The 12,206-nt window shown below is 48.6% G+C and overlaps 1 protein-coding gene across 1 annotated transcript in view; it reads left to right on the top strand.

Annotated features, from left to right (window-relative positions):
* NPC1 (NPC intracellular cholesterol transporter 1) overlaps positions 1-12,206 on the top strand; it is a 267,845-nt gene that overhangs the window by 172,672 nt on the left and 82,967 nt on the right. Inside the window, exon 12 of the mRNA XM_086965644.1 lies at positions 4,022-4,211. Coding sequence (XP_086821770.1) covers positions 4,022-4,211 — 190 coding nt within the window. The remainder of the gene's footprint in view (positions 1-4,021; positions 4,212-12,206) is intronic.

The raw sequence follows: 12,206 nt of genomic DNA, 5'->3' as shown, positions 1-12,206 counted from the left end.
AGTAATTGTTTTCTTATATGTATCCTTCATAAACCTATTTTAAAAGAAATGAAAAAGAAGGAATGGGGCAATGTAGACATATATTCTACAATTCTGTAGTTCTAAAAAAGCACACCACGCCTTTAAGGGCTCATAGCCCTCCAGTGTCCCCTCCGATCATGCCCAGCAAGATTACAGGTAAGAAACCATTCCTTATTTAGGCCTAAAAGAATGGTATTGAAATATGTTTGTGATGTTGTACTAAACGGTCATCGAGCATAGTTATGGACCACAGACCTCACAAGGGACCTTTTCATTTGTTTATTATACATACTTTTTGCACTCCAGCACTTCGACTCCTTTGCTGCGCTGGACCTACTTGTGTAGTTTCTGGCTGACAGAACGCAGGCGGTATCCCTAGGACCATACCAATCCTCTAAGGTGTCCCTGCCTTGTGGGGTTCCGCAAGGCTCATCCCTAAGTCCGACACTGTTTAATATCTATGTGTCGGACCTTGCTATTGTCATCAAAGCATTTGGGATGAGCCTAACCTCCTGTGCCGATGACACCCAATTGGTACTGGCCATTAAAGGGGATGGTGAGGAGGTGGCCACACGTTTCACAAGAGGGATGGTAGCCATAGGTGACTGGATGGCCACAAACTGTCTTAAGCTTAATTCAGAAAAGACTGAAGTGGTCATTTTCGGTCACCTTTCTCCTGGCTGGTCATCAGTTTGGTGGCCAACATCGTTTGGAACGCCTCCCAGTCCAGCTCTTAAAGTTAGGAATCTGGGCGTCACCTTCGATGTGGGTCTTAATTTCATGGCGCATGCTAACAAAATCGCTGCCACGGCTCACATGAAACTTAAAATGATGAGGAAAATTCTACCTTTCCTACCGGATTCAGCCAGGAAAACTCTGATCAGTTCATTGGTGTTGTCCGCCTTGGATTATTGTAACGCCCTCTTCCTACATGCCCAAACTCGAGTGACAAACAAGATGCAGTCAATTCAAAACGCAGCAGCCCGGCTGCTTTCGGGACTTCCCAAGTTTGCACCTGTTTCCAACACCATCAGGAAACTTCATTGGCTCCCGATACGCAGTCGAATTAAGTTCAAATCGCTGTGTATTGTCTACAAGGCACTCAACAATCAAGGCCCCCACTTTCTCAAACATAACCTTGTCCGCTACATACCAACTCGTTCTCTCCGCTCCACCCATCACAATCATCTAGTAGTACCACGCACTAGAACAGTCACCTGGGGCGATAGGCGCTTTTTGGTTGCCGCCCCAAAACTCTGGAATTCCCTACCTTCTCACATCAGGACCAGTCCATCCCTGCTAACATTTCGTAAACAACTTAAGACTTGGTTGTTTGATCAATAGTTAGGAAGGTTCCGTTGGTTCTCCTGGATGTTGACCTATGCCCTCAGCCAGCGCCGAGACGCCTACGGGTATTCGCCGCGCTTTAAAAATGACAAATAAATAAATAAATTGCTGAAAGGGCTGTGAACATATTTAGAAAATCATGTTGTGAGGGTGTGTGCTTTAAACATAACCTGTTGTAATATGGACAAATTCTCGCTGTCTGTTCTATCTCCTTTTAGAACTTAGTTCTGAAATGTCTGACACTGCTTATCTGCTTAGGTGCACTTGGAAGTTCTGTCCATTTATTAATGGGCAAGTGAGATGCCTGGGATAATGAAAAAGTTGAGAGCCTTTTTTTCCTCAGAATGCATGTGCTTTTTCCAATAAGGAGCAGTATGTGAGCCAGGCTCTGAACCTTTGATGGCACATTTATATTCATGCTGAAAAAGCAAAAGACTCTTATTTTTACAGTAACCCTGCATATAATCTACTCCCACGTCACCATCATGACAGTGATCTCCTACTTCGAAGTATCTTAAATTTCATGCACCAGAAAAAGAGTTATGTTTCAAGACATAGATGTCTGGTAAAGAAAATATCTAAGAAGCATTTTTAATGGATCGATTAGAACGTATTATAGAATAAGCAGTTGTTGAAAGTTTGGTTTGGGAAAAAAACACTTTAATCCGAATTTCTTTGCATACATACTAGACTGGAAGTTTTCCAGCAGTTGTGCTGCTGAAACTGGGAAGTGATCTCCTCCGTAAGGTGCTTAACTTTTTCCCTTCTTGACCACACAAAGTCTCTAAGCACATCTGAAGTCCTTAATAGTTTTAACAGATTAAGACGCAGAAACGATTTGACTATTTTTGTTCTTATAGACCTGTGTGTTCACCATGTTGTTGCATTGTGAGCAGATCGGTTTAGTAAAACATCATCGAGTTTGTTTAGTGTATATTCCCTGACTGTAAAGGCTTAAATAAGATAATTTTAGAAGTGATGGGGTGGAATTTACCCTGGCACAGGGAGGGTAGGTGAGAGGAAAACAGTCCCCGACCCTTAGAGGAAGTACAAGTACAGGTGCTTGTCCCCTTGTGTTTGGGTGGTGATTGAATAAATCCAAAGGGTATTTGTCCTGAAGGTCAAAAATACCAGAGCATTGTCCACCGTAAGAGAAGTCCCAGGAATAGTCTAATTAGCAAGACCCGATGGGAAGCCCAAGTGTATCTACAGAACCCTCTGAGGGCGTAGTTTGTAAATCTGTTTTTGCTTTGCTGCCTCAACAGGCGGTGGTGTCTGTGCAAACACAAATATAATTGCGTACCCTTCTGGTCATCACTTACTGATCCCATGATCTCTCTAACAAGTTGAATTAGTATCTTGACTGGGAGGAGTATTAATTCACGGTGGAGGAGTATATGGAGGGTCTCCCAGCAGGTGTGGGGAGTGGGTTAGGTCAGCAAATGAGTTGATATGCTGTCACAGTGAGGTACCAATGAAGGGTCTTTGTGGGGAAATCTGCTTTGGTTTTCAACAGATCACTGCAGCATGTGCACTGGGATGGGGCTGTGACGCAACAAGAATTGTGGGTGCGCTTTGTTTATTTATTTAATAGTACTGCTTAGGTTTTCAATGAGAACTAAAGGTTTGCTAGATGGGATGTCGGGCCCAGGGCCCACACCATTGATATGTATTTTTCATTAGGAGGTGAGAGGTTTTTCTCTTACGAGGAAAGGAATATATACAACTTTAAGTAGGTCTGAAAATATGTAGACATTCCTAGAACATGTGAATTATAAGTATACTCTTTTCATAATAATTAGTTTATCTGGTTATTCATTGAAGTCGCTGCCAATCAAAAATTAGTTCGATCTTATTGGGCCATCCACCCAGAATTAAAAGTATTTAGGCCGTTGTCACTCATAAATGAGGAGACTGCTCTGGAAAGAGTTCTCCTCTAGTACACCTAATATCTCCCTAGGTGTTGAGGTACCACTGCAGGGAGTTAGTAACCACGCCTCATTACTGCTTTCCTTTTTCAGAAGCTGCTTCATATTACATTAGTACATCATTATGTATGGATGTAGTGGTACCTATAGTGCAAAGTTAGCTGGAAACAAAAGGAATGCACATATTGAATGTGAATATTAAGACAACCTAAAAGGTTTTGCACAGAAATGGAGGGGATGCGGAGTTTCCCAAGTTCCTCTTGGTGGGATCACCTAGTGAGGTTGACCTGGTTGGGGGTGCCAAGGTCTCTCTTCTGATTGGAGCTGCTTCTTCACGCCAGGGTTTAGTCTCACTCTTGGTTACCCACACATTTTGGGCAACAGTCTCTCTGCCCATCCCAGTGAATGCAGGCTTCTGGATATTACAAAGGATAGGATAGCTGCAGGAAGGCTGCCATTGCTTCCTGACCATCTGTGTACGGCCTGCTCTATTAACAGAAGTGTAGCACTTTCAGTCTCCACAAGCATAGGACATGTTTGACAAGTGCAGCGTTTACTGTACAAAAGTGCTGAGGATGCAAAAAGCACTGTAGTTTGATTGTTACCTGGTACAGACTACTACATTAAATGTGTGTCATAACTATGTATGTACTTAGGTTTAAAATACCAGCTTTTAATGGTACCTTTTTCCCACTTGTAAATCTATTTTCTGCTTTACTCCTCAGATTCATCAGTTTTTTGAAGAACTACACTAACAGCAATTTGAGCATTTCCTTCTCTTCTGAGCGGAGCATCGAAGATGAGCTAAATCGTGAAAGCAACAGCGATCTGTTCACTGTTGGCATCAGTTATGCTGTCATGTTTCTATACATATCATTGGCTTTAGGAAACATTAGAAGCTGTGCCAGGTTTCTGGTAAGTGTATTTTATAAAATTCTGTCCATCTTCTTCCTAAATAGAGTTTTTTTAATACATTTTTTATTTGCATTTTGTTCATATCTCAACAATACAGTCATGTAATTAGCATTAATCAGCCCCCTACTCCCTCTCCCGCCCTTCCACAATCGTACTTTGCTGTTACGTTTCATATCATACAGGTGCAGTGTCCATCGATCTGATGTACAGGTATCTCTCAGCTCCCCCTTCCAGGCCCTCCCTCCAGTGCCCATGTGGACTTATAGTCTGGTATTGAGCTCACCTCCCTCCCAGTCCCCCATCTAAACCATGCTAGTGTCTCCACTTGGTCCAAACCTTCCGAAACTTCCTTGGGCATCCTCTAGATTTATAGGTCACTCTCTCGGCCGCCATGTAAAGATCCAGCCCTCTTCTCCACTCCTCCAGCTCCGGGGAAGTCGGTGATCCCCAGTATTTCGCTATGTCTCTTTTGGCTACCACCAAGGCCAAAACCAGAAAAGTTAGGAGAGGGCGCGGTAGGTCCACGTCATTAGTCATTCCCAGTAAAGCCAGCTTGGGCTCCTGTGTAAGTGGAACCTCCAATACCTCCCTCAGTTCCAAAAAGATATGGTTCCAATAGGTTTGAATCACATCACATGTCCATAGTATGTGATAAAAATCTCCGTCTTCTCTGTGGCATCGGAGGCATCTAGTGTCCTCTGTTTTCCCCATTTTATGGAGTTTCACCCTATCATAATAGGTTCTGTGAAGCACGTTGTATTGGATGAGGCGGAGCCTAGACTTAATCGCCACCTCTCGGGGATGCATTAACACTAAGTCCCAAACTAGGTCATCAAGTCCTCCCACCTCACCGTCCCAAGTATTTCTAAGTTTCGCCAGATCCCCTAGCATATTGTTGGTTAAGGTTTTGTAAGTGAGTGAGACCGCCTTTCCCTGAATCTGTTCTTGCAGGAGCCTACCCTCTAATGGTGCATATTCTGGGAGCCCAGATAAGTGTATGTTTTGTACCCGCCAAGCATGGCGCAGCTGAGTGTATTTGAAGAGCTGTGAGTGTTGAAGCCCAAACTCTGACTTCAGGGTCTGAAAGGATTTCAATTCCCCCTTAGCGACCACGTCTCCTATGGTGGAAATTCCAATGTCGTCCCATTGTTTAAATCCCTTAAGTTTATGAAGTTCAGTTAGCCACTTGCAGTGCCATAGTGGCGTCTGCTTGGTGGGTGTCATCTCCCAGCCTGTTCTTTTCGTGGCCTAGTTCCATGCATGTAATGTAATAACAGTCGCTGGAAGCAGTGGCTTCCGTACAGAACCTCCGTATAAGTAGTACAGTAGATTGTGTGGGGACAGTTTGTCGTTCTAGGGCATATGTGGGATGGTCTGCCTGGGTATGTAGCCATTCATTGATTGGGGTATGTGTGTTCTGCCCAGTAGTAGGCTTCTAGGTTTGGGAGTGAGTTTCCTACACTATATTGGTGCCTTTGGAGAGTGGTCAGTGCTATTCTAGGTTGTTTACCTAGCCAGAGAAAAGCCCTAAGATCTGAGTGGATTTTATGCAGCAGAGTCTCCGGGAGTAAATAGTATTCGTTCTGTAGGGCGTATAAATATTTGGTGAGAATAATCATTTTGTACATGGCCGCTCGACCCAAGAGTGTAAGTGGTAGCTGTCTCCAGCGCTCCATGTCAGCTGTGGAGTTTAGCATGATCCTTTCTGTTTTTCTGAAGCGACAGTTTCCTATCAAGGGTGATGTAAATCCCGAGATATTGAAAGCCCTCCGTCGTCGTAATCAGTTGCCCTGGCAACGTCGTCCAGCGGTCACTGCCCCTAGGGTCGTATAGGATCGATTTATGCCAGTTTATTTTGTAGCCGGAGTATCTACCATAACATTCCAGTTCCAGGAACAGCTCCGGGACAGTGGTTTCCAGGTTGGTGATGTACAGGAGTACATCGTCCGCATAGAGGGATAGCTTCTCTTGAGCCAGTTCTGTATCGGCTCGTCTGAATCCATTGATCCCTGGATTTTGCCGGATCCTAGCTGCTAGAATCTCGATAGTAAGTGTGAATAGGAGGGGTGACAGAGGGCAATCCTGCCGGGTCCCCATCTGGATCTGGAATTCACGTGACAGTCTCCCATTCACCTTCACTCTAGCTCGCGGCGTGGTGTAGAGGAGCCGGACCCAAGTCTGAAACTTAGGGACAAAGCCAAATTTTTGTAGGACACCCTCCAGGAACAGCCAGTGGACCGCGTCGAAGGCTTTCTCCGCGTCAAGGGAGAGAAACCAGTGCGGTGACCCTCTATCTCTCACCTCCTGTAGCCAGTTGTGGGTGCGTCTAAGGTTTAGCTTGATGGCCCTGTCTGGTAGAAAGCTGGTTTGATCTAAATGTATTAGGTCCGGGATCACTGACCTCAATCGTATCGCCAAGACAGTCGCGAGGAGTTTCACCTCAGTATTCAGGAGGGAAATGGGTCGGTAGGACGCACAGTCCTCCCGTGGTTTGCCCTCTTAATGAATCGGGATGATTGTCGCCATAGAGAGGTCCGTGGGGAGCCTCCCCTCCTGATATGCTCCCATAAAGAGGTTCCTCAAGTGGGGAACCAAAATGTCCGCCCTGCACTTGAAAAATTCTGCCGGAAAACCATTTGGTCCTGGTGTCTTTCCAGATCTAAGTCTAGCAATGGCTACAGAGATGTCTTCTACCGTGATGTCAGCCTCGAGCGTCTTATGGGTCTCAGGATCTAACGAGGGAAGACCAGTCTGTTCCATATATTTAAGAGCATCTTCGCATGTCCCTAAGTCTCTGGCGGTGTAGAAACGTTCATAGTGGGTTGCAAAAGTATCGGCAATGTGTACATCTGTGCTAACAAGCACCCCTTCTGCATCTCTAACATGTTCCACCCATCTCGCTGCCCGTTCCTTTCTACTAAGCCACGCCAGGAGTTTGCATGACTTTTCCCCAACGTCGTATAGGCGGTGGAGAGTGGCCAGGTTTTGAGTCTTTGCCTCGTCAGTCACTAGTTCTCTATATTGGCGCTGTTTATCCACCAATCTCCGAAGGGTCTCGACATTTCTCGTACTCAGATGTTCTCTCTAGGTCTACTATGGCCCGCTCAACTGCAGCCACTTCCCCCTGGAGTTTTCTCCTTTCCTCTCCCATTCTGTTTTGTATTCTGTCTCGCATCACGGGCTTCAAGGCTTCCCAAAGGGTTACCCCTGAGTCAACTGATCCCTCATTCTCGGCGATGTAAACCAGTGTATCCGCCCTCACACCTCTTAACACTGCTGTATTTTGAAGATCCCATGCAGCGAGGCACCAGGAGGCCCCTTCAGCACCCCGATTCTGACCCAACTTCACCAACAGTGGTGAGTGGTCAGAGATTCCCCTTGCCTTGTATTCTGCAGCAGCCTCTACAGTCAAGTCCTGTCTGGACATGAATATGTAATCTAGTCTTGAGAATACCTTATGTGCGGCCGAGTAAAATGAATAAGCTAATTGGCCCGGGTGCAACCATTTCCAGACATCAGTGAGGCCTATAGTGGTAATCATCTGGGCTAGGGGGGGTCCGGCTCCCCCCCTTGGCTGGCGCCCCTGATCGGTCCATCTCTTAATCCATCACATTGTTGAAGTCTCCACCTACTATTTGAATGGTGTCAGCAGTGTCGAGAAGTATGTTGGCCAATGTCCTAAGTGTGGTTGCCTGTAGTTTGGGCGGTACGTATACTGATACCAGCGTATATGTGCGTCTACGCCATGTCCCTTGAACCCCCACGCAGGTCCCCAGTGGGTCTACCCAGGTGCGCGTAGTACAGAACGGGGAGGTGTTCTTTATAATGACTGCTACCCATCTTGAATCAGTTGTGTAGCCCGCGTGTGCCAGAACTTTATGGCACCCCCTGGCTATGAAGGAGCAGTTGGTTCCCTTAAGATGAGTTTCCTGTAGGAAAGTTATATCTGGGCCTATTCTTTTAAGGTAGGAGTTTACCAGTCCTCTTTTAATCTTATTACCAAGTCCGTTCACATTCCATGTCAGGACACTAAGTTTCCCGTGGTCTGTAGGTTGTGTTGCTAGTGCACTTGCCATTCTAGGGTACAATCAAGACGTGTGGATGCTCCTTGGTGTAGGAGTGTAGCGTGTCGCGCCAATGTATTCAACCAACTGTTTCACCTTCCCTCCCGCCCAACTTCCCTTCAACAAAACTGTTCGAAGATCCCCAACCCCACCCACCCCCTCCCAACCTTTTCCTCCCGTCCATCCCATTCGTGCAACAATTGACTTACAGGACTTTCAGATGGTAAAGGTCTGTCGCCCTCCCACTAGCAACCCCAACTAGGTTATCTCTAGGGCTCTAACTGGGGCTCCCACTGGGTCCCTCGGGACTCGACTACCCAGCTAACGGCAGGACGGGACTACCCGTGCCATGTGAGCCACTAAAGGCGCCAGCAAACCAACAAACAATGGTATGAGTCCACACCAAAAGAAAAGTGATTGTAACTTGCGTGTCCCCAGAGCGAAGAACTGCTGTTTCGTATCTCAGCTCTATCTTTCCTCAGAAGTGGGAATCTTGCGTTTCAATGTCATGCTCGTCTGATATTGCCAGTCGCTCCTTGTTCCAGCCCCCGGATTGCTGCGACGAGAGGGTGAAGAGATTGATCCGTCGGTTCCTCCATGTCCGACATATGATTCCTTCTCTCGTCTTCCGCCTCCGCATCTGTGTGGTGTGCCAGGCAGCTGAACCTTGATCCCGGCACCGGATCTTCCTCTGTAGCCGAGGCCTTGTTCCGGCCCCCTCTGCCCGCCGCAGGGTGATCCGGATATGGAGTTAATTGCTAGTGTCTTCTCGTCCGTGGATTTTGCGACCTTTGATCCTTGGGCGGACTTTTCCGGAAATTGGTGGCCGCCATTTCGGTTCGGATTCTGTGACCTTCCTCCTCGGCTTCTCGTATTAGGGGCCTCTCTTCCAACCACTGCCAGGCCTCCTCCGGACGGTTGAAAAACTGAGACCTGCCCTTGAATAAAACTTTCAGTTTCGCGGGGAAGAGCAGCATGTACGATATGTGCAGATCTTGCAGTTTTGCTTTCACTGAGTCATAGGAATGTCTTTGTTTCTGTACATCCTGACTGTAGTCTGGGAAGATCATAATATTGGTGTTTTCAAATCGGAGTTCTCCCTTTTTTCGTGCTTCTCTCAGGATGAGGTCTCTGTCTGCAAAATTAAGAAATTGTGCAATGATCGATCTCGGTCGCGCTCCCTCCGTCGGCTTCACCAGCAGTGCCCTGTGTGCCCTTTCGATGACAAAACAGTTTGAAAAAGGGGCCAGTGGAAACATTGATGTCAGCCTGGAGTGCAAGAAGGCCGCTACATCGGTCTTCTCAATGCCCTCTCTAAAGCCCACGAAGCGTAGGTTGTTTCGTCTCGCCCTATTTTCGGCATCATCCACTCTCCACAGCAGCTGTCTGTGTGATGCTTGTAGCTCCGTCATATCTTTTTGGAGGGTGGTGAGGGAATCTTCTGCTTCACCGATTCTGGTCTCCACTGTGGTCACCCTCTCATTCAAATTCCGGAGGTCTAGGCGCAACAAGAGGACCTCAGAGCCCACCTCGCCTTTTTTAGTCTCTAATGCCGCTCTTGAGTCCTGAATATCTGTCCTTGAGGCTTGGATGGCCTCTAGAAGCATGGCGGTATCCCAACCCCACAGGGGTCGTCTCCTTCTGTGCCCGTGTCGTGGCATAGTTGTCGATGGTGTCCTGCCTCGCCGGTCTCGCCACCGGATCTCTCTTCCCCATCTCGCCTTACCGACCCGTTCCGGTGTTGATTTGGGTGGCAGCGATGGGGGGTGGGGGGGTGGGGGCGGGGGCGGCTCGCTCGATTTACGTCCGGGCTAGCGAGCCGCCTTGCGCGGAGAGGCAGAGTGGGTGGAGAGGGTGGAGGGCAGAGTCGAAATCCGTGTGACCCTCGTATACACACCGAAGGGGCCGCGCCATCAGCCACGTCACGCAGTCAGTAGCAGGCTCTCTCCCTCGCAGTTAGCGGCAATGGAAGGCCCTCGGAAAGTTCGATCCCATTGGGACTATTGTGGCAGGCCTCTTGTCTGCACTGACGGATCGTAGGGTCAGCGGAGTCCCCCAGACAGTCTTATGGAAGTCACGTATCTCAGGCCTCCCCGGGCGGGGCGCAGTGCATCTGAGGTCGGGGCTCCTGGGTCTCAGGCACCACCTCCCCTTCAGCTTGTCTCCCCCGTGTTTCAGGCTGCTGGTCCCAGCCGCCGCATAGAGTGCCCAAGATCAGATCGTTGTCCGTGTAAGAGGGGGGAAGGCAGTCGTTCACTCACCGGGCACTGGATCTCGATGTCGTATTCCCCAGCGAGATGGGAGCGCCGCCGCAACAGCAAGCCCTGTCAGAGCTGGCCTCAGTAGCGCCGGTGGTGGCTGGTTGCCGATCAAGGGAGGCCCACCGCTAGGTCTTCCGGGCGTCCCCGCCTCTCGGAAACTCCTGTGTCACAGGTCCCGCAGCCCTCCACCGCGACGGATCCCTACTGTTCTTTGCATAGCCCGTAGCCGGGCCCGGCCGGGGGTCAGGTCTCTGCCGGGCGTTTTCTCAGCCCCCGCGATCACCGGAGGTTTCCAGCGCCCTTGATAGTAGCTCCCAGAGCGGGGGGGGGGGGGCGCACCGCTGCCCGCCGGGCTCTCTCTCCGGTGCCGGATGGGTGACAACTCCAGGTGCGGTTGGCTCCGAGGTCGGGGTGTCGCTGTGTTCAGGCCGATGGATCGCCGCCAGCCGCCATCTTGGGGGAAGGCGTTTCGCCCCAGCGAAGCTTCCGACCTGAATTTCAGCTTGTAGTCGGGAGTATTTCTCGGAACTTTTAGCTCCACAGATGCAGCCACCAGTCCGATCCTTAATTTTCGAGTTTTTTGTAGGTTTTGGCAATGTTACATGTCTGATCTAGTGCAGATTCTCCGGGAGCCACGCAGAGGCACGTCCTACAGCTGGCCATGCAATATATTTTTTTTTTGTGACATTTAAAATAACAATTACTGTGGTTTGTTGAATCTCATTATTCTTGCCCTAACCAGTACAAATATAAGTATATATGTCTTTATTGTTATTGTAGCTTCAATTCGTTTCAGTTCTTCTAATCTCACCTAAGGATGCATTCAAGGTTTTTTTTCTGATATGTTTTTATTGTTTTTTAAACATGAGACATACTGTCCACATCCCATTGCTTTGCACAAGTATTCTGCCAACTTCCTGCTTGGATTAGACAATTTGTTAGTGTAATAATAAGAAAGAAAAAGTTTGTCGCCTGAGATAGCAAGACTTACAATGGAGTTACGAAAACAGTACCAGAACCTGTTAGAGCACACAAGGAATAGTAGGTATGTTATCAACGTGGTAGCTAAAACAGTTCCCTTATGGCTAGATTATGGGGAGAGTCAGGACTTATCTGATGACCTGATGAGAGTATCCCCGGGGCAGCCGGTATCAATCAATCATAACACTTGTATAGCGCACTACTCACCCGGAAAGGTCTCAAGGCACTTGGGGGAAGGGGACCGCTACTGCTCGAACAGCCAGGTCTTGAGTTGTCTCCTGAAGGCGAGGTGGTCCTGGGTCAGCCGAAGGTGGATGGGGAGGGAGTTCCATGTCTTGGCCGCCAGGTAGGAGAAGGATCTGCCTCCGGCGGTGGCTCTTCGGATGCGTGGTACGGCGGCGAGGGCGAGGCTAGTAGACCGAAGCTGGCGGGTGGGCGTGTAGAAGGTCAGGCGGTCGTTGAGGTACTTGGGGCCCAGGTCGTGGAGAGACTTGTGTGCCTGGGTGAGGAGCCTGAACGTGATCCTCTTGTTGACGGGGAGCCAGTGCAGGTCCCTCAGGTGGCCGGAGATATGGCTGCGTCGGGGGATGTCCAGGATGAGTCGGGCGGAGGCGTTCTGGATGCGTTGGAGTCTTTTCTGTAGCTTGGCTGTGGTTCCGGCGTAGAGGGTGTTTCCGTAGTCCAGTCGG

The sequence above is a fragment of the Lissotriton vulgaris genome, chromosome 4_1 (genome assembly GCF_964263255.1).
Source record: "Lissotriton vulgaris chromosome 4_1, aLisVul1.2, whole genome shotgun sequence".
Lineage (NCBI taxonomy): Eukaryota > Metazoa > Chordata > Amphibia > Caudata > Salamandridae > Lissotriton > Lissotriton vulgaris.
The sequence above is the reverse complement of the archived record's forward strand: the minus strand, read 5'-3'. Positions and strand labels throughout refer to the sequence as shown.